At 35.9% G+C, this 23973-nt stretch overlaps 1 protein-coding gene across 1 annotated transcript in view; it reads right to left on the bottom strand.

Annotated features, from left to right (window-relative positions):
- Positions 1-12164, bottom strand: part of LOC123566306 (regulator of nonsense transcripts 1-like) — a 36213-nt gene extending 24049 nt beyond the window's left edge. The window contains exons 1-6 of the mRNA XM_045360269.2: positions 11824-12164; positions 5357-5493; positions 4217-4306; positions 3271-3480; positions 2396-2608; positions 1762-1934 (exon numbers count right to left, since the gene is read on the bottom strand). Coding sequence (XP_045216204.1) covers positions 1762-1934; positions 2396-2608; positions 3271-3480; positions 4217-4306; positions 5357-5493; positions 11824-12003 — 1003 coding nt within the window. The 5' untranslated portion in view covers positions 12004-12164. The remainder of the gene's footprint in view (positions 1-1761; positions 1935-2395; positions 2609-3270; positions 3481-4216; positions 4307-5356; positions 5494-11823) is intronic.
- Between the last annotated feature and the right edge of the window lie 11809 nt (positions 12165-23973).

The following is a 23973-nucleotide window of genomic DNA, read 5'->3' as shown; positions in this document are numbered from 1 at the left end:
TTACAAACGTATCAGTCCATCTTAAGGAGAATGCAACCATGTCGCTGATCAATTTTCAGTTTGTGCATAGACACAGACGTCAAAGTTGGTCTCCAGCTTCCAAGCTAAACTTTCTTACTCAAGGGCCTAGACAGGGCAGTTTTGTTCTCATAACTATGAAATATAACCTTCTTTAATCTTTTTCTTCATGTCAAATAATCAATTTGTACATGATTATATAAAAAGAAACAAGAGCACCGCCTTGCGGGTGCTGCACTCATCTGATTTTTTTTGTATAATAGAAATATTGTTCTACCCATGATTTTCTAAGTCTAAAAAGGGCCATCACTCTTGCAAAAAGCAGGATAGAGTTATGTTTCTTGATGTACAGTGTCCACTTATGATGGTGAAAAACTGTTGCAAGTTTAAAAGCAATAGCTTTGATAGTTTATGAGAAAAGCTGACTTAAACATAATATTCAACCAAGAAAATGATTTTTCTAAGTCCAAAAGGGGCAATAATTATTGCAAAAAGTAGGATGGAGTTATGTTGCTTGCTGTACAGGGTCAGCTTATGATGGTGAACAAGTGTTGCAAGTTTTAAAGCAATAGCTTTGATAGTTTAAGAGAAAAAGTTGACCTAAACATAAAACTTAACCAAGAAATCTGATATTTTCTATGTCCAAAAGGGCCATAAATCTTGCAAAAAACAAGATGGATTATGTTTTTTGCTACACAGGGGTCAGCTTATGATGGTGAACAAGTATTCCAAGTTTCAAGCAATAGCTTTGATAGTTTAGGAGAAAAGTTGACCTAAACATAAAACTTAACCAAGAAATCTGATATTTTCTAAGTACAAAAGGGGCCATAAATCTTGCAAAAAGCAAGATGGAGTTATGTTTCTTGCTACACAGGGTCAGCTTATGATGGTGAACAAGTATTCCAAGTTTCAAAGCAATAGCTTTGATAGTTTAGGAGAAAAGCTGACCTAAACATAAAACTTAACCAGGCAACGCCGACGCAGACGCAGACGCCGACGCCGACAACCGCTCAAGTGATGACAATAACTCATCATTTTTTTTCAAAAAATCAGATGAGCTAAAAAAGAAACACAATCATTATCCTAATATCCTTTCTCATAAGATGCATGTAAATCTTGTTTTAAATTATCACTAAAGAACAGACAAGACAAAGTAAACACCAATTTAAATCAATTACGTGAAATGAGATTTCTGTAAATATTTCATTACTTGTTTAAACATATCAAAAGATGTCAACAGGGCTTTCCTTAAACAAGCAAATCATAGAAAGAGAGGAATTTGTGTTAAATCTGTTAGTTCTTTTAATCTGTATGTTGTTTTCGATAGTAACAGTAAATGTTGTCTCTTAACAGTAATCATGTCATGAAATGGTGGTTTGTGAACCAGAACTGAACTGTTCTCCACAAGAAACTGTTAACTTCCAAACATTAACCAGTGGTAGAGAATATACAACTATATGTTAATCCTTTGTAAACTTGTCAACATAAGCATCTGTCTTGGTCTTGTATTCTAACTACTGAACTGCTGTGGAACATCATTCACTCCAACATCAAATGCTCAAGATTTCAATTTCACTTGAGCAATTTATGTGACCTGCAGCTGTTTTCCAAACATTTTCTATATTTGGATTGTAGCTCATAACCCTGGGTAACATGAGCATTTTCCTCACCCCCTAATGACATCAGCAATCAGTGTTTCACTGTAACAAGAAAGTCATAAAGGAGTACACATATATTACATACCATCATTTGCTTTAGGTAGATTGAAGTAAGCAATTCTCTTCTTGTTAAGTCCAACATCCCATCTTGTTACAATATTGTCCTGGGTTTGTGACTCCTTCAACTTCTTGTCATAATCTGCCTCTAACTTCACCAGTGGACCAAATATACTCTGGTATTGGTAGGCATCATCATATCTGAAAATCACATTCTCTCAACTAAACAATCTATCTTTTACAGAACATCTCAAATTGAAAAAAAAATCAAAATAAAGTTTTAAGGCAAATGACTTTTTTATGAAACCTTTTACACAGGGAGGCCTGCTCCACAGATCCGAACAAAACTTGGTATGTAACCTAGGCTTAAAGGTAGACAAAATTTTGTAAAATTTATGTGCAAAGGTTCATTATTAATTTTTCAACCCTGAAAATCATTTAATGCACAAGCATGAGATGGGGTGGGTTGAAAACTTAATGTGACAAACAGAATCATACAATGAAGTTCTGACAAATTCATTCTAAGAAAATGAAACTCTGGCAGGTATATATAAAAGTCATTCTAAGATGATGATGTTTCAGATACAAAAGTATAGAGAGTTTCCATCAATTCAATACTAACAGGCAACCACTGAGCTAAACTAGAGTTTATACAGACATACCTTAAAAGGACCTGCTGAGGTTCCTCGTCTACTCCAGGTTTCTCCAGATCCTCGAGGTTGGCCTCTGGATTATCTTTCCATAGCTCTTCTAGCTTGTTGATCTGCTGGGCAGAGATCTGGCGGGCTCGCATCTGATCTTGATCTGATGGTACCTTCACCAACCAAGGCAGGAACTGTCTATCCTGGATCAATGGCTGCCACTGGGATGGGTCCCTGTTGAATATCAACATAACTGTAGTCAACACAGCTGTCAGTCAATTAAAGGATATCTAACAAATAATCAAAAGTACTTCAGTCTATATATATGTAAGTTTACAAAACTGGGCCTTCAATTACAAATGTTGCATAGACCAAAACTGATCCATGTTTTCAACTGGCTGCCCAGTCCATAAAACAGCAATGACCAAATGTATTATGTGTTATCTTTAAAACTAAATGCACCCATTCAAGGCAGTTTAACAATACCAAATATGACAGGTTTGATGACTGGGAAGCCTAGTGTGAAGTTTCTATCCAATTCATACCATGGTTATTGTGATACAAACTTGCACGCAAAACTTTAACCAAGGTGTGACACCAACACCCACTTAGGTGAGAAGAATAGTTCTGTTCTCCAAACTATCATGCTAAAAATGAGTTTTAAACTCATCCAAGGGTCATAGCTCTGATGTTAATAGAGCAAGACTGTTAATTATCAAACTTGAGCAAGACTTAATCCTGGGACCTTAAAGTTAAACATTCAGAGTAACTTTCATGAAAATTGCTATTGAAAGAGATCTAAAATGTGTTAACACTAAAGCTGACGGACAATGGACAGATGAAAGGCTATCACATAATTGCTAGACTTAATCAAAAGAAAAAAGATAAAGTCCCACCAGTTCATGTCCTTTAGGTTACTCAGAGTGGCACAAGGTTGTCTACACAAAAGCACCACAACAGAGTCTGCTTTGGCAGGTATAAATCCCAACAGGAACACATTACGGCATGCACAGTTGTAACATTCAAGCACTGTTTCTCCAAGAGGACCATCCTTGTGTAATGTAACTTCCTTGGCTTTAGCTCTCACAAGATGATTAATGATGTGACTGCAAAAATATAAACATCATTACTCAGAATTAATTCAAATTATATCTTAATTTAATGAAATACATCCCTCCATGAAAGTGCCAAATAACTAGAAGCCTAAGTACAGTAGAACTTTGTTCACTCGAACACGGATAATTCGAGCAACACCCTTCGCCCAAACTCATCACCAGGTCCCGGCAAAATCCCTATATAACGTATAATCTTTGATGATTCGAACTACTGATAACTCAAATCTTGCCGGTCCCATCAAATTCGAAAGAGCGAAGTTTGACTGTAACAAATTTTACTTGTTTTTTCTCCAGTTCCACTAATAGCTGACTTACAAGATAAAACGATAGAGGAAGAGCAAATGTGCTTCTCGTATTTCTTACACAGGTAGGCACTAGTGTAAAACCATTTATGTCTGAAAGACAGCTAGATAAGTTTACTTTAATGGCAGAATTGACAGTGATCTCTTTCAGACTTTGAACAAACGGCATGGCTGACAGGCTGATGCAAGTGCGTGAAATTCAGCAACTGACATTCACTGCTCATGCAAAGTAAATTATCTCCGTCAGTAATATAAAGAGAACCAAACTTTGTCAATTCTGTATTTCCCAATGTCTTGCAATAAAATTGTGAATCAAATGCAACCTTCTTCTATGATGAAAACACAACAGGTTACTGCTGAACAAAAGTCTAACAGGAAAAGACTCATTCAAAGAAAACAAACACCCACACAGCACTTAAACCTACCTGCCTGAAGTATTACCTCTACCATTACAGAACCACTTCTTGGTTGTATTGCAGTGTACAACACATGCTGGATCATGTATACCACAATATCTGAAATGTACACAACCCTAAATTACTTCCATGTGTAATAATACAATCAAAGTCACGTGTTTAACAGCGTTACATAATGCCAATGAAATGCAACTACAATTTTTTCACACATAGATGATGAGCAAGTGATTTTCAAAGTCAGCAACCTTAACTGCTGGGCCACTAAGGTTGCATCATTATAGAATATTATCAATACATTCATACAGCATTAAAGGATGACAGTCACAATTTGACTCATAGTATTTTTGCATGAATTCAACCTAGAACCATCATCTCTTAATATTACATTATTATATCAAATTATTTAAATGTCTTTTCCCAAGAAAGAATATTTCTGAGCCTGAAAACTCACAAACTGCAGATGAAATTTTTTTTGTGTGACAAATCATGCATGGTCATTTCAGTGTATTTGGACTTTTCCAGACTGCTAGGTGTCACCAACCACACCTGCGTTATACACACGTCCATTCAACAGTCAACAACAATGCTTACCATGTATTTGTTTTTTGGTATTACGAACTATTCATGATATATATAAATGCAATTAAAAGTCCACATGGATTATGGGTTCCCGTAAACCACATGAATTATATGATTGTGGTTCAAAAATGCAAGTTGTTTTTATATTTAGCTGATAGATAAAAATACTACAGACAGACTAAAAATAAACTAAAAAGCTCAGTCTACCAGAGTTTGTGAGCAATTTTTAAAAGTCTAGACCAGGAAATCTTTGGATCATGTTTGTAAAGGCCATAAGCTCCGGCAATACATAAAGGTCAGACAAGGCTGAAAACTCTGCGAACCCGATCACCAGCTCATGTGCTTGTAAACAAAATGCAAGAAGAAAATCGTTTGTGTCTAAAAAAAAAAATTTCGCAGTACTTTTACACATTTGAAATTATGGAGTTGACATGAGACAAACTTCCTACTTTACTTTTGCAACTACGAGGAGATAACCCTCGGGTTGTTCACAGGTTTTGAATAAAAATGCTCATTAAAACAGATTCATTACAAAGCACCTTTTAGTAAAGGTGATATGAAAATACTAACGCGCAGGCATGTTTGGGTAGATCTTTCATATAAAATTGTTCCTCCTCCTCTTCTTCCTCAAACTGTAGCTCCCCAACACCCTGTGTGATTGTTGTGACTGTTCCGTCAATGCCATTCTGTACTGGAACCTCATTTGCCTGTGTAACAGAATGTGAAAATAAGCTTCATCAGAATTGAAGTCCACAGTCTGCTGTGTTAAACACAAAGAGGGTATCAGTTACATGATTTTACAGTAGCCAGATACAGGATATGCTGGATATCCGCTGTCAAGAAAATCTATATTGAAACTTGAGCATGCTATGGCATTGCCTTTTTTCTTCTAGAGTAGGGGCTGTCTATAATAAGCCTCTTCCCTTAGGAAACTTCTTTAAACTCATGCAAAACTTGACTAAACATCTCAGTTTTTATACAATTTTATTACCCATTTGCCCAAATACCAAGTCAGAGCCCTCCCTATAACCCCACAAAAAAAGAAACATGCCCATGCCTCTTCACCCCTGGATCAAGAAAACCACTAAAGTTAAAACTGAGCAAGTGACCCTGAAATATATGAATTAGCTGTATTTTGCAAGCAGTCTTTTTATTAATAGTTTGTATTAATCTTAACTGAGTTTGAAAATAACGACTCCTTACGAGTTTAATTTCATTCAACATGTTCAGTGAAAGTTTGCACCATCAAAGTCATAATAAAAACACTTTGAGATTGATCTTGAAAAAAGATGTGTCAAGAAATATGCTTTATGTTTTATTTTTGACAAAATGTTTTTCACACTGCATGGCAGGGGAATAAAATTCCACTCGGCCATTGCACTCAGGATAGGATAAGTGGAATTTCCTGTATACTCGTCCAGCCAGGCAAATACTGTCTGCAACACAATATTTCAAAATTTCATCAAAGTATATTCTGAATTACCTCACCAAAAGCAATATCAAACACTTTAAAATTCAAAGGCAAAATGATTATGATTAACATGTGCACAAAAGTTGCTGTGTTATGATAAGGCTAATTCACTTATCAGTTCTTTCATCCCAATCTTCAAATTAAATACATGTAAGCCCAGGGCTTATGCTAGGCTTAGATTTTAAGAAGAAGTCACTTCTCCCTCAGCTAAGATTAGGGAGAAGTGGAGAGGTTTTAGCGAGAAGTGAAGAGATTTTAGGGAAACAGGAGCGATTTTAGTGCCATGATATTCAAGTCGAAAAAAAGTAACTAGATATACAGTTTACAAATGTTTAAATAATTTCTTGTCTTTGTTAATGTCTTCTAAAGAAAATAACAGATCCACTGAAAATATAAGTGAATCTGATTTCTTATCCTTGTGAATCTAATTTCTTATACTTGTGATTCTAATATGATGAAACTGTAATTCAAAGTATTTTTTCAGTCTTTCCTAATCATTGCCCAAACCAAAAACCCTTTAATCATGAATACAATTTCAAGAATGTTTATTGAATACTCTTAAATTGGCTCAGCAAAAAATTAATCACGCTCCCAGTGCTAAGCCTAAGTGCACTCAAAACACAAAAACCCCTATAAGCATTTCAACTAACAAAATTAATGTGTATTGCACTGGACCTGAATTAAATACATGTCATCAGCATTGACGTCACACAGGGTAAACATGTTCCTTTTAAATCCGCTAGTGTGGGCACATTTACTGTGAAATCATTAATATTCGTGGGGGACTAATTTTCGTGGATTTGTGGTAGAGTCAATCCACGAAATTAAATCCCAACAAACAAGTAAAATTACCATTCAATTTATCTTCAAAAGTTGAAATCTACGAAATCATATCCCCACAAAATTGCCATTTTGACCAAAACCAGGCCATCCTTAAAAAATTGTTTGTTTGCAGTAACGCGACCCAGAATTTTTAGTGTGAGTAGGTAGGTAGGTTTTTTTTTTTTTTCGTTTTTTTTTTTGTATGCTAATTGTACAACACCTGCATTTTCTTTTTAACCCTCTGGTTTATACACCTTTTGGGTACTAACACTTCTCTGTAGAATGCTAACTTGATTGTAACATATCTGCAAGGGTGGTAGTTTTCACATAGTATGAATACTAATATTAATATCACCTTTTTAATAACAATAAAAACAACAGATAGCCTGACACCAGTCAGAAACAGAGTTTTTTATCTCCATATGAAACTTAAAAATTTAAGATTTTCAATATATTAAACAAAAATAATTGGCCAGACCTTCTGAATGTCCTTGCACTGGCTGGGGTAATAAAAAAACATTACATTCCTTAGGATTCCTACTCCAATGGACAGCATTGAAGTACATAGCAAAATCTTTGATATTCTACCCTGTAGACCTGAGTCTGATTACTAGCACCACACTCCTTCAAAGCCTATGTATCATGTTATTTTTAGACAATACTTAATTGTTTTACATTGTTTACTCAGGGCTTAAGCTATGCTAATATTTTAGGGAGAAGTTATTTCTTCCTCAGCTAAGATTATGGAGAAGTGGAGAGATTTTAGGGAGAGGTGGAGTTATTTTAGGGAAACGTGGAAAGATTCTTAATAGCGCCATGACATGCAAGTTGAAACTGGAACTAAATATACTTTTTTTTATTATTATTATTATTTCCTGTTTTTGTTTAAGTCTACTGATTTAAAGTAAACAACAAATTCACTGAAAATATCAGTGATTCTGTTTTCTTAACCTTCAGTGTAAACCTAATTTCTTATCCTTGTGAATCTAATGTGATTAAACTGCAAATTAAAGTTTTTTTCACTCTTGCAATAATTGCCTTAACCAAGAAAAGCCTAATCTGAATATGAATACATTAAAAAAAAGCCAGGTTAATTCCATATCAGCAAAAAATAAATCAAGCTCCCAGTGCTAATGCACTCAAAGTCAAAACACAAAAACCCATAAAAGCATTTCACAGTCACTTCTTGAATTAAATACATGTCAATAGCAGTGACATCACTATGACATCACACAGAATACACCTCTTCTTTGATCTGCTAATGTCTTCTTTGATCTGCTACTGTCGGCACACATTAAAAGAAACAGTTGTCAAACAGGTTAAACACAGTTTCTGATGGCAGGTGTCAAAAATTTGCATGAATTTCAGTTACATTATTTAAGTCACAGAAAGTTTCAGTAATAATAATATGTTTCTAAAGTCTGGGTTTTGAAAAATAGGAAAAAGTGGACCCATGGAAATTTAATTTCACTTAAATAGGAAAATCTAGAAATGTAAACATTATGGATTTCTTTCGCTGGTTTTAGTCATTGCATTGAAAGGATGTTTGACTTTTACAAATAAATTTTCAGGTAAGAATATTTTGTTTGTCTAATATTTTTTATGTTTATTGTGCTCTTTCCAAGTGACTTGTGCAGTGTCACTGCAGTTTTATCCTCGGGGCAGATTAAAAAGATTATGCAACGACAAAAGATCGAAACTAAAATTATTATTTGTTTGAGAAATTACGATAGAACAATATCTAAGAATTTATCTATCCCAGATATTTTACGTACGAGAAAAGTCATTACTTTACAAATCTAAAACTCGGTTAAATACGTCTGCAGTATTGCACAGAAAACACTATGCACCACGATTTGTCCATGTGGAATTTTCTAAACAACTTTTTGCCTGAATTTTTTTTTGTAGTATATCAGGAAATCGGCAGGGCGTTCGGTAGACCCGAGGTTCTGGGTTTTCACTCGCACTTATCGAGAAAAACTCGTATTTGACCCGCACAAAAAATGTCCCGTGCGTCGGCTTGACCCGAGGAAATTTTCTTTTATGCGTCTCGAGTTCGAAAGTACTGCCCCTTGTCAATCAAAATCCCGGTGAATTCCAATATTGTTCGCCGCCATAAGCGGAAGTATGGCAGTAGGCGGAGCTTGGTATATTAACTTTATATTAGCTTTATATTAGCTTCTGGCAGATGTCAACCATGCCACGCGCCGACTGACACGTGGGCTTCCGCGGTTTGTATTTGGTACAATAATGTCCGTCATTGCCAAAGATATTTATTGATCAATGTGTAAAAGTTAATTGATAAACAATGCATAGAAGAGCAGCATATTATCGTATTTGTGTCACTTGTTAATTAGCGGTATACAGAAAGCGTAACATTCACATATTTTGTTTCTTATCGGTCATATCGATCATTCATGTAGTTGAACCTCAACGAACACTGTCTAGGAAAACTTAGCGATACAAATAGTTATCCAAAAGAAATAACGAAACAGGAAAGAATAAAAACACGGCACCGAAAAAAAAAATTCCGAGTTTTGGGTTAAAAAATTGTTTGAGTCGCGGGGATTTTCGTGAGTGGGTCGCGTTACTGCAAACAAACAATCTTTTAAGGATGGCCCCATGAAATTTCATGCCCACGAAATTAAATGATTTTAACAGTAACCCAGTTTCTGCTGCAGTTGTCAAAACTTTGCCTAAATTTCATTAAGCTATATTAGTCACAGAAAGTGTCAGTAATGTGTTTCTAAAGTCTGTGTTAAATATGAGTAAAATAAATTAAATTACATGGACTTCACTCTTTTAATAATGTTCATACATATTACTGGCCTAGACCTCAGGTCTGCTGCACCGGTGATGATGCACTAGACCTCGGGTCTGCTGCACCGGTGACGGTTCACTAGCCACTGCCTTATTTTAATTGTTTTTTTTATTGGATGTTTATTTCGGCTTTCCGCATTCATTTATACTAGTTTATATCATTCCAATATGGCGGACAGTATGCGGCGAGTACACTTTTGGAGACACAGTAAACAGATAAATGCAAGAGCATGGCTTGCTAAAATTTTAAAATTAATTAAGATAATAATATGCATGATACTTAAACTTACTAGTCCAAATAATAGGACATTACAAATTACGGGGCAGCGTGATAACTTTTGACTGTCACTGTCTCCGTCACGTCCAAACTTTTTTTCATATTTCTGTTAGGAAATCCCCAACTAAAATCCGTTGGGAACGTTTTCTGGTACATGTACAAAGTATTTGTAATGATTACATCTCTGACAATGACTTTATGTTGACATTAATCAAGCATCAACTTGCCTCGCTGACATTTTATGAAATATATATTTCGTGTTTTAATTCTGTAATTTAGTGTCATATCAGCAGTCTGCTGTTATTGAAACCGGTGTAAGGGTAGATATCTCCTCGCACATGTCATGTCACGTCATATTTCAAAGATTTTGGGTAAGTTATGGATGAAATTCAACAAATATGAAGTTTCTACATGAACATTATTGTTTAATAAATTAATTTATTAAAGCAAGTAAGTCTGACCAGTATACTATGACTTTTTTTTTTTTTAAAGTCCTTGTTTTCCTAACAGTAAAATGCAGGTACCGGTAAGGCTTAGAGGGATGACAACTATAAAACATCAGATCACAAAATAAGTCATCCCAATAAGCCAAATGAGTAAGGCGAGATAGCTACCAAAAGAAACAAAGTGAATTTCGGCAGCTTTATGCATAGAATTAAAATTCCAGTTCCCTAGCCTATGCGCTGTACTTTGGCTAGAGAACTGGTTCCATATGAATACGTTTGCTGTCTAGGGAACCGACTCCAGTTCTCTAGCCACTGCCAATTTGAAAACCGAGATATAATTTTGCAGACAGACAGCAGGGTTTTCACGGACGCAGGTTTTTTACGTCCCTGACGTGCTTTTACTGCTTTGAACTCCCATTTTTTAGTGCCTCTGCACCCACTGGACCCGCAAAATCGGTCAGGAAACTCCTTTTCGCTGAAGCCTCCTTTGCGCAGATACCCATGTATAATGCGCAGTTTTTTTACCCGCGGGACCACCCCTGAATCGTGGGTGCGCATTATACACAGGTATAGACGATTTTCCAACTTCAAAATAAGTTTTGTTACCGATGTTCGCCATTTTTGTAAAGGGAAACTACTCTCCGCGCTGTCACCGCTAAAATCTATGATTGCAGTTAGGTTCCATAAAAGATCGAATAGTTTATTTTTCTTTCAAACAAAATTAATTTCATATAAATTTAAACGTATTTTGATGAAAGAAATATTAATAAATCTCAAAAATTATGATACTAATTAAGGATCAAGTATTATCTTTAACCGAGATCAAACTGAACAACATAAATGACACGAGGTGACATGTTTATTGCCGGTAATTACTGGCTATTTGATCGTAAAAAAAAGACTATCACACCTTTTGTTATTGGTCTGAATTGAGAAGCTCATGTCATTTTGAAAGATACCATTCCGAAATATTGAATCAGCTGCTATCTAAATTGAAAAGATACATGTTCATTCGGTTTTAGGGTAAATTTTTATAGTAATAATGTCCATTTTCAAGATCAGTAATTTGTGGACCCCTGAAATTATTAGGGACCCTTAAATTAGCAGCCATGGGAGTCCATGGACTCCCAAAATGGCCAAATAAAACACCCGAGGGAAAACCCCGAGACAGCACCCATCCTGTTAAAAAAAGGTCGATTACCTGGCTCTGGCTTTGACCAGTCTCAATCTGAGAAGCCTGTGTCTGAGACTGAGTTTGTGAGGGCAGTGTAAAGTCGGTGAAGTCAAATTCCGAACCCTGTGTATCTGCACCAAGGAGGTCCTCCTCGGTATCCAGGAAGGTCAGAGTTTGGGAATTTGGTCCGTAAGCATCAACGCTCATCTTGAATCTTTATTGATTTATACTTCTATAATAAGAGTGCTACATTCTCTGTGAAAATCGCTGTAATGATCGGTCCTGTTTCGTGCAGGACACTGTCTATCTTATCGAAAGTTGGAAAACCACGTCGATACCTTCACGCCATTCCGTTCTTTGACGTCATGAACTACACAGGTTTCGATGACGTAATTTTAGACTGTGTAACTTTTGTAATAAACCCAAAGCGGTACCATATCCCGATTTCTTTTTCTACAATAAAAATATTTTTCATACTCTTTGAACTTGAAGAAACTTAGCTTCTACGACTTTGAAGAGCAGAAAAAAAACACAGGTCACAGCACTCGATTTTATTAAATATACAGTTTGGTCGCCAATAGCGGATCTTCCCCAATAGCGGATCACTTTTGATAATTGTTTCTGTATTTTTTTTAAAGTTTATCAAAGGTAATAAAACTTTGTGGTCATGAATATTAATGTTTTACAATTTTGAAAACAAAATGTTTATTTACTTTTGTTGCGTCTTCATAATCAAGGTCAATGAACCGCTTGACCAAGTATTTGCTTAACACAGAAACCAACCCACACTTTCTGTATCTGTATCTGTTCGAGTACGTAGAAGGACCACTTCTGGTATATATTCTACGGGGAGGAGGCTAGAAGTGATCTGGGAGGGCTTTCTTAAAACCCTCGACTGTAGATGCGCGCACTACACTGTCCTCTAGGTGGTTCCAATACACAAGTGTTTCCACGAAAAAAGAGTTTTTAAATTGATTTGTGTGAGCATGTGGTATTATGTACGAGCGAGAGTTATTGGATGTCTGTCTGTCTAGTATATTAGATGTTGTAAAGTTTGTATACGATTTCACCTTTATTGATCGTCTGGTTGGTTTATTTGTCAGGTAATTATCTGCGTCCACTGCCGGCACCATACCCCCTGCTGTCTTGTAGAGCATCACCAATCTGTTGTAAACACGACGATTTTGTAAAGAGTTGAGTTTAAGAGTGTTCAGCATCTGTGTTACACATCCTTCTTCTTGAGATTTGTAATTATTTAAGATAAAACGAGCATCCAGACGTTGAATTTTTTCCAATTTATCAATATCTTTCTTCAGATATGTGTCCCATACGATCGAACCATATTCCAGTTGTGATCTTACTAAGGCAATGAAAGCTGTTTTCCTCATTCCATCGGGCAATGTTTCAGATTACGTCTCAAGAAACCAAGCGTTGAGTTAGCTTGACAGTGAAATTTTGCAGACGACTCTCCCGTTTCTTTTCAATGAAATAAGGTGACCTGAAACCTACATCAACTAAGAGGTAAACCATTCTAGACCAGTATTACCAAGTAATGACTTATAATTTGCTCTTAATAAGATGTTGTAGCTATCAAAGCAAATTGTAGTGAAGTTGCCATTAGCGGTTAACTGGTGCAAAAGATTCCCCGGCTCCTGATAAGAAAGGTGGTGGTGGTATGTTGCCATGTAACTACATTTTCAAAAAAGAAGATATATTGATTATTAATTTGCCGAACTCAGTCAGCTGCTTAAAATCATCAAAGTAGGTGGTGTAATGGAACTGGAAAAAATGGAAAAGATTACAGTATTGGTTAGACTAAAAAAGTTTTCTTAAAGATTATTTCCATTTTCTTTTTATTAAAAAAAAGCGAAACATGAATTTTTTTAAGTATGATTCTTCATATGTCTAGATAGTTTATTAAAGAATGAAAAAAACAGTTGATTTCTGTTATTTTTATGGTTTTAAGATGATCCCCACTCTACACTGGCACATGATCCGGTATCGGTGAATATGATTCGCTATTGGAGAAAAACTCCGATCACTTACAAATCAACATATCTACACTGTAATGAAATATTTCAAAATCTGTTTTATTTTGTGATATTAAGGGGATAATAATGCACATCTGAAGACCAGTTGATAAACAGTTTTTGTGAGATGAAATGAACTATCGCTAAAAAAATCTCGTAAGTGATTCGTTATTGGCGACCAAACTGTATTCTTCCACTGTTTAAACATTTCTGAAATTAATAAGCATTTCTGAAACTAAAATGGTTGTACTTTGTAAAACATATAGATCTGATATCCCACTTAATGTTATAGGGATTTCAGGTCTTACAGGTTATTATGAATACATGGTGATATCAGTATTATGTAAACATAAATGTCACAAACAAATCCTTTTCATTTTTAAATGTTGACATGATTATCCCACTCACTTTTTTCCAGTGGTAGGAAAACGTTTTTAAATCTACACAAAATTTGCTGTTAAAACATTTAAAAACATTTTAAATACTGCTTCGACTATACACAAAAGTGCTTCAAAATGGAAAGAAAATGGTTTTAGGGCCAACGTGCATCTAAGAGACATATCTAGAAAAAAAGGTTATTTTGATATTCTTATCACTTTTTGTTTCAATTTATACTTACTAGGTAATATAAAGTGCTTTGATGAAAACTTTGTTGTAGCTTATCATTATATATATCAGAAAAAAATTTCAGAACCAAACTTGATCTATTTAAATAGATATTTGAAATTACCGACCATATCGTGCATTTTACATCAGATTAAGACGAATGCCGGCCAAAAGTAAGTGTGAACTTTTTTTCGCAACAAGAAGAATCTGTTTGGTTAAATGATACATCAAAAGCAATATTTTGATGATTTGGCATTCATTTTTAGCATTAATTTCATTAGGAAGCAATATTTAAAGAAACAATTTTCAAAATGGTGGATATCCTGAGAAAAAAACGCTCGTACATCCTTAACGCAAAGAAGTAATGAATGAATGAATGAATGAGTTGGGTTTTACGGCGAATCGACACAAAATGGTCATATATCGCCGAGAACAAGTTATATTGAAAACGCCAATTGTAAATCATACCTTAATTAAATCGTTTATGTAAAAATGTAAAGCATATCTAAAATCATTTATGTAAAAATATAAAGCACATTATGTAAAAATGTAAAGAATATAAAGAAATCGAACGCCTAGGCAAGCAAAGGGAAAAGTTTTACTGTTGGTCAAAACTGGCCTGTAAACTGAAAGTCTCGAAATGGAGAAAATGCCATATTTTTTTACGTCAAAAATATTATTTTCCCAAATGCATGCAAATTTTACTTTTTTTCATTATTGAAGAAAATATCTGATGTAAATGAAAACATTTTTAACATTACGGGTCTGGGAAACGTTCAGTTTTTAAATACATTTTTTAGCAAATCTGAAAATGGGCATAGCTGTCGACCACATCCGAAAAATGTCCATACCCTCTGTGAAAGAAGCTAGAACTATGGTCAAAATATTTTTATAGTCCTTGACTGTACTTTCAACTAAAACATTCTGATGTGACCTAAATTTGGCAAAAATGACCATTATGATAATCAGAATTTTCACCGTGACAAAACTTTAAACTTGAATCTGGAGAGATTCTAGAAAATTGTCAAATACAGAATTTTCATACTGCGATAATTGTAAGAAAATATTACATTAACAACAACCGCAATGTCTAATGAATATTAAGTTTGACATAATGTACTTACTGTCAGATCCCCTCCTTCTGTAACAATGTTTTCCGTTCATTTCTTGGTTATCATAACAGAACTTTTATCTGAATTGTTGTATTCAGCTCGTGTGGATTTTACCAGGCCTGGATACCACGTGGCACGAATCTACGAAAGTCGAATACATTATTAAAGATCAAGGTGCTGCTTTAATTACTTTTTTATTATATACAAATACATATTTCTATCGGTATATCAGCCGAAATGGACTGTTGTTTTATACAAATAAGGCTGAAAACTTGTTTGAAACGGCGAACAATTTGACACATGGAATATCGCAATTAAAACATGTAGTTCCATCATTGAATATGCTTCCGTATATGATGGGAGTTGAATACTGGGTTTTGTACAAAGTGGAAGTCAGAAAATTCGTAGATATATGATAAAAGACTATACTGGCATCATTCTTAAAAACTCCAAGGGTGGTAATAGGAACGTTTTGACTTTTAAAAATATCTTTATTAGTTTTGAATTTATCATCAAAGCAAGACTTTGATTAGGTATTTGTCGTTGTAAATTTCAGTCATTTATAACACCATTTTTATTTTTTAAACTTTAGTTTTGACTTGAATGTCATAAAGCTGTCTGGATATCTCATAATACGCAAATAAGCAGCATTTCCATGCAAAAAGTTGTAAATTTTCAAGAAATCTTTTTACGAAATATTTATTTTGCCCGACTATTAAAATGGAAAAACTTTTTTGGATCAGGCATCTTCGATTATAAAAGAAAAGAAACAGGCCAGTGGTGCACCCTTCAGGCCATAGATCTATTTGAGTTTAAACATATTTATTCCCAGTAATACGTCATGTACATGATTAACTATATACATCATAGTATGAACACGACTACAAGAAAGAATATGAATAAAAGACGTATATAAATAAAATCTGGAAAGTAGATCCCTCGGAAGCACCGAGAACAAAGCAAACAGTGAAAATTGCAGACTCGGTTTGATTGAGTCTGTTCATGAGCAGTAATGGAAAATGCAACACTGCACACGCCCCCTAGCACCGGCTTAAGCAGTATTCAATCTTCAAATCTAAATGAGTTGAAATCAATGATCCCGAAGGACCAGAAAATATAACAACACTGAGATGAAGTCGGGGCGACTTTTTACGGCCGCCACACAGCACTTAACACCCGCTGTTGTGAAGTAAATAAAATCTGGAAAGTAGATCCCTCGGAAGCACCGAGAACAAAGCAAACAGTGAAAATTGCAGACTCGGTTTGATTGAGTCTGTTCATGAGCAGTAATGGAAAATGCAACACTGCCCACGCCCCCTAGCACCGGCTTAAGCAGTATTCAATCTTCAAATCTAAATGAGTTAAAGTCTTATAGGAGAAATTAGTCCACTTAGTTTACTTCTCCGTGTCCAACGTATACGTCGCATTTACGGCGGGTACGCTACATACACGGTATATTGTACGTTCCATTACCGGCATTTCCTGTTGATTTTGTCAACACCCTGTATGGTGAGGTAAGAAAAACTACTTATTTTCATTGAAGTTCAACGTGTTTGAAAAAGCGATATATTCAGTACGAGCTGCAGATCATTCACGCTTCCCATGGTAATGTGGTTTTGGCCAGTAATTCTCTAGTTTCTTCAAACATTCGAGTAAACTGACGTGTGAAGTCGGTTTCAAACTCGGACGCTCACTTTCAGGTTCATTTTCTGTCTCTCAAAATCATTCTGTTGACTTTTCACCTGTTTAACGCGAGAATAGTATAACAAGTTACAAATAAACATATATATCATGGCGTAAATTCATGTTTTAGGGGGGCTTTATGCCAAAATTAGCGATGTACGCCCCATAAAACGGCGCGTCTACAGAAGTACGCCACATAAAAAGGCCGTTATCTTTATAGCAACTGATTACATATCGATTGTGTAACCTTAGAATTTAGCAGTCTGTAACTTAAAAATAATTTAGTAGTCTGTAACCTAAAATTTAGCAGTGTGTTACCTAAAAAGATAGTAGTGTGTAACCTAAATAATTTAGTAGTATGTAACCTTAAATTATTAGTAGTCTGTTATTTTAAGAATTTAGTATTGTGTAACCTAAAAAGTTATTAGTGAGTAACCTAAAGAATTTAGTAGTGTGTAACCTTAAATAATTAGTAGTCTGTAACCTTAGGAATTTAGTAGTCTGTAACCTTAAGAATTTAGTAGTGTGCAACTTAAAAATAAATAGTAGTGTGTAAACTAAATAATTTAGTAATTTGTAACCTAAAATAATTAGTAGTGTGTAACCTTAAGAATTTAGTAATGTGTAACCTAAAAATAACCTGAAGAATTTTGTAGTGTGTAACCTTAGAATTTAGCAGTCTGTAACCTTAAGAAGTCAGTAGTGTGCAACCTAGAAAAAATAGTAGTGTGTAACCTAAAGAATTTAGTAGTCTGTAACCTTAAGAATTTAGTAGTGTGTAACTTAAAAAATTTAGTAGTGTGTAACCTTAAATAATTAGTAGTCTGTAACTCTAAGACTTTAGTAGTGTTAACCTTACGATTTAGATTATAATTATTATATTTTTATTGTTAACGCATTGTATTTATTTTCTATTTTATTTCAGTTAATTGTCTTATATTGTCAGTATATTTCTTGTATTATTTTAATCAACCCAATGATTTAAAGTTAACCATTTCCAGTATAACTTCGTTAAAAAACAAAGACAAATATCAAACAGGGAATGCCACGTACCAAAATCGCAGCCTCCTTTAAACGAAACCTACAGCACGCAGACGTGCACACCATAAACGCACACACATACACGCGCACACACACAAAGCCAACACACGAGGACAAAACGAACAAACAAAGGAACACACACACATACACGCGCACACACAAATAGCCTACACAAGAGGACAAAACGAACAAACAAAGGAAACAGTGGGGCACCGCCTTGGAACGGTCAGTGGCAAAAACACCACTGGGGAGCTTAAAGCGGTTTATGGTGCGCACCCAACCTCACTCTTACCCCCACCATGTTCCAAAGACACGGGACAGTGTAAATAAAAGTAATCCCCTCCAGGTGAATCTCTAACACACGTAATGGAAACAAAAAGGCATGGCATGAACAACACAAAAATGCTCGTGTATAAAAATATAAAAAGCAAACCTTTAGAACCAAAACACGTATGTACTCAATGCCTTTTCAGAAGACAGAGCAACAAGAGAAACACCCTTAAGGGCCCGACGAAACAGGCCAGAAGACAGATATCAAAACAGTTCAGTCCTGGTAGGATTTAAAAACTGCTTATCATAGAGTCCTCCCCCTCTTCCGTCAGACACAATCAAAGAGGGAAGCGTAGTGTCCAACTGTAAACGGGTTGAACACTAAACATGCGGTATGTCTCAAAACAGTTGGGTCGTAACCTCTTTTAATAAAACGTTTTATAATTTTTCCAAATACATCTGGAAAATTACCATGGCCCAAGATCTTACGAAGTTTGTAAATCACATCCCCATAAAAAACGAGTTTAGAAATACCTTCTTGCAGAAGTGTCTTTAAATTACTATTGAATTTTAAAACTAAATCAGAATTACGATAGTGAAATTTAGAAAAATATTTACGCAATTTGTAATAACGATAGCCTTGCTGAAGAAGTTTACTTGTAATATATAGATTACATTCATTGAAATGCTTGACATGACTACACGCTCTGACAAACCGAATTAATTGAGAAATAGATACCCCATAAGATGTAGCCTAAACTAATTTTCAAAGTCAACAATTTCATAAAAAAAGAAGAAATGACTCATATATTTAGGGGGAACACATTATCAAAACGGGGACGAGTTGGCCAAATTTTATCATGATGGGGACGAAATGACCAATTTTGGGGGAAGAAATGACCAAATCGGGGACGAGTTGACTGGGGGACGAGTTGACTTGATACCCTACACCATTTGTTGTTGTTGTCGTTGAATATGTAGCTCTAATATATGGCTTATTTAGACTCTTCCACGCGTTTATACTACATATTAACTGTATTGCTAGACAGATCAGTATAACAGACTAATGGCTTATTTTTTCGCTTACTTATTTTTTTTTTTTTTTTTTTTTTTTTTTTTTTTTTTTTTTTTTTGCACTTTAGGAATGTTCCTTCATTTTCTTTGTCATTGTCGTTGTCCGTTCGTTAACCTTTCGTTTTCTTTGATTTGGTTTCTTTCCATGAGTCTTTGGGACGACAATAGTTGTCCGTCCGTCCGTAGATGTGACAGAACCAGGTTTCTGGATAGGGTGACTACGGAACCTGGCATATAACCTGTCTTTCTGTTCTAGTGTCATTTTAACCCACTCTGTTTTGCTGACCCTGAACTTTGCATGGGATTCAGCCAAACAGAAATCACTTTGACCTAGCAGTGCGCTATGTAAATGTCTAAACTGTCCCTGAACAAGTGATTCAAGGGAATTGACCAAGTCCAACAGAGGTTTGGATTTCCAGTCAATGATCTGCTTGAGGACATGATTGACCGATTCACAATTGTTCGTCCAGGTATTGTCAATAATATAGATAGAGAAAAATGGAAGCTTCACAGGTCGCCCAACACGACAAAAACGAAAATGTTTCAGACTCGGTTTGATTGAGCCTGTTCATGGACGGTAGTGGAAATGCATGCTACCGTCCACGCCCTCTAGCCCCGGGTTGAGCAGAACTCAACATTTACACACGCTAAAAGTACAAAAATCAATTTAGAGACATCCGCAGATGTATTCAAACAGCGGTGAACATGGAACCTTCAATGATTAACGTGTTGAGGCGTGTAATTCCATAAAGAGCGGCGTTTGGTCCCCAGATAAAGTAAAGGGTTTGCCCCACACCAGAAAACAATGGGCAGAACTAAACAAACTGGAATTTAGAAAGGTGATCTGAGGTTATGGAGCCTGCGTATTACAGGAACTGTCAATAGACAAAATTAAAAAGCAGGCACCATATCCAAGAGGTAATTATACAATACCCAAGGCTATGAAAGCGGGAGTATTGGAACCACCCATGCCGAAACGGTCACGTTGAGAAACTAAACAGTACCAATAACATGACATAAAAGTCGTGCTGAACGATCTGAGAAGATCGAAATATAACAGCCCTGACTGAATGTACGGGGAGACTTTTTACGGCCGCCACACGGCACAAACAATGCTGCTGTGATAATAAAATAGAGAAAAATGGAAGCTTCACAGGTCGCCCAACACGACAAAAACGAAAATGTTGCAGGCTCGGTGTCCTGTCTAGCGGGATCGTTAACCTTTAGTTTCAGATTCGGCTTGAGTCGGTCTTGGAAGTATTTTACAAACTTTTTTGGAAATGTCCGTGCAATGTCTTTCAAGTTCGTCACATTTTTCGTCGAAACAGATACTGTCGTCAGCGTCAATGATACCGCCTTGACCGAAAATACGTTCAAGGATGTCATTTCTGTCCGTAAGTCCGACAACGCTTCTGTTTTGTATTCTGGCGTAAATGTCTAGTACAAAGTACATTGGTCGAATCCGGGAATGCAGTCATGATTGACTTCACTAATGCCTTCTCTTCGTCGCTGCCAATGACAAGTTTGCCGAGGTCACAGTCAACCAATTTCATACGTATGTGGTCAAAAAACTGACAGTAGGTCTCAAAGTCACTATTGTCGTGAATGTACAGAGGACCAATGAATATTGGAGCTTCATGCGTCCGTTGTCGTGTCACGGTCTGTTGTTTGTAGCAGGTCACTGTCACGTGCATGTCACATAAGTTAATTGTCTTGTCAACACCCTAGTACTGATTGACCTGTAGCACAGAGATTTTTTATGTCCGTCATCTGTTCATCCGTGTATAAGATAACACATAGTGTCTTTCCGTTATTTCTAACAATTGACCTAACGAAGGGATGACTGTCAGACACCATGTTTTCAAGCTGAGTTATGTAATCGGCTATGTTCTTACGTGACCCTTTCTTTTGTCCTGTCTGTGCGTTAACGTACTTCTTTTTGTCTAATATTGTCTGAATACCTTTTGGCCTATCTATGTCGTCGTATTTGTTTGACACTGAGTCCAGGATCTGCTTGGGTTTAAACTTTGGCAACATGTCTTTTACCTCGTCCATGACATAGTCCGGAGTCCTGGTATATTCGGTGCGATCGGACTGTTGTCGGAAATTGCCATGCGGACCAAGGCCCGGAAAACTACCAATATATTCCACAATGGCGTAAACACTAGAAATTCCACCTTCACCCAACCAGGTGACCCTTTTCTTGTACGAACGACCCAACTTCAACGTGGTATAATACCGATGAATAACCACAACCTGAGATGTATCAGGTTGCGGATTCAATGGCACATACTCGGTTTTCCGTTAAATTCTTTTCCGGGTGCAGTACATCCCATTCTTAAAAAAACACTAAAGTGAGGTCCCCCTGGCCGACCATGAGGTAGTAAGATTTTGGGGTTGTCCCACTAGAAGAGTCCCATACACCACAGTCGTCCGAAAAGCAGCTATGTTTATTTTTTGCCCGTTTATCTAATTTAAGGGAATTTTTTATAATGAAATACACATTTTGTTTCAGTCCCACCCCCACCCCCGATTTTATCAAGACCAGACGAACTATTTTGTAATAATTGTACTGCAGCGCCGGTATCCAAAAACCCACGGTCAAGGGTCCCCTGGTTGTCGGTGTTCACGTTGGACTCAGACGAAAGTGGTACATCATCTTGCACAACATTATTGACCGGTATATCAGTGCCAGATAATGTATCACTCAAGTGTGAGTCCGCAGTGTCAACCTTAATCTCAACTTCATCTGGCTCCGTAATACTGACTGGACTGACGGGTTATCAGCTTCACTCAAGTGTAAGTCTGCAAACTCAACCTTACCCTTATTATCTATATCAAATATATCATCAACAGGGATTTCCGTCACATTTAATTCATAGCTAACACCGTAACTATTTTCATCACAAACTGAAGCAGACTCATCACATCTGGAATGCAAAGGTTCGTGTTCATCAGTGGCCGAAACATTTGACTCATTGCAGTTTATTTCAATTGTGTCAGTAGAATTCTTCACAGATATCAATGGTACAAAGTGGTTGGGTTTGAAAACTTTCATTGAAGTTGGAACTGACATTTGTGTCCACATAATACATATTTTGGTGCAGTATCTGGCACTGACCTGCCTACAACCCTACGTGTGAAAGGCCCTGAAGTATACATATGGTTGAATTGTGGTGGGTAGTTTGAGTCAATTGATTTATTAATCCCCGCGCTAAGAGCGTACAAGTGGGCCATCTCTGAGAAAGAGTTTATAAATATGGCATCATGTAACAATTTGTCGTAGTCACTATTGACTATTCTTACATCACCTATAAAGCTTGTATTTTTGTAGTAATTTTCATTGTGAACGAGTTCTAATGAAGTCAAAAGCCTTAACAATTCATGATTATTTTCTAACCCGGACATGGCGCATGAAACAGCTCTGTATAAACAGTTTCCATCACCAACTGTCGGCAAAGGTTTGACATCCATCAGCATTGCAGGATGAAAGAGTTGAAGAATTTGCACTGATGTTCTGTCAGTCTCGCTGTATTCTGTCAAATTTATATCACATTCTGCCGGTGTAACTTTTTAAGTTTCTAACAGTTTACTTTCAGTTTTGGCAGCATTTTTGAGTGTGTTTTTGTTCTTTGAAAGAAGTGCAGTTCGTAATCTGAAACAAAATAATGAGCCTTATAGAAAAAAAACATTCCAGGGGTAAGTTGAAAAACAGCTATTACTTGAAAGTCACATACTAGTAAGCCAATAATAATGCTTAACGTATTTGTTACGTACGCGAATTACGACAAATGTAGCTTACTTTGATTTTTTAAAATATATTTCTATACATTTAGACAGATCTATCTGTAAACTATTACTTTTAATTTTTTTTTGGAAATATATAGTTTAATTTGTTTCATAATGCATTAATTTATTTTAGATAGTGAATTCCACGAAAATTCTCGAATTTAAACGAGAGATACTGCCAGTTAACGGCGTACACTTTAATTACATTAACATAAACATCACTCCGCTTTGATGGATTATCTGATACCTAATTAGTTATTGACACCACTTATTGATAAATGTGAAGGGCCGATCTAATCGCCTTAAAAATGATTAAATCATCACCTCGTTACCGAAAGAAAGTAACAGATTACAGAAGTTCAAAGAGGTCTTAAATTATTCAGTTATAATTTATCCGATGATCGGGTTATCCAACAAAAAACAACAACAAAAAACCAACAACAAACAAACAAACTATCAACCACAATTATTTTAATTACTACTGTACTGGAACAATTGATCCAATGATAAAACAATTTATTACAAATTTTTTTAATTGCATCGGACTATTACAGAAAGACACATTTATTTAA

The sequence above is a fragment of the Mercenaria mercenaria genome, chromosome 8, assembly GCF_021730395.1.
Source record: "Mercenaria mercenaria strain notata chromosome 8, MADL_Memer_1, whole genome shotgun sequence".
Taxonomy (NCBI): Eukaryota; Metazoa; Mollusca; class Bivalvia; order Venerida; family Veneridae; genus Mercenaria; species Mercenaria mercenaria.
The sequence above is the reverse complement of the archived record's forward strand: the minus strand, read 5'-3'. Positions and strand labels throughout refer to the sequence as shown.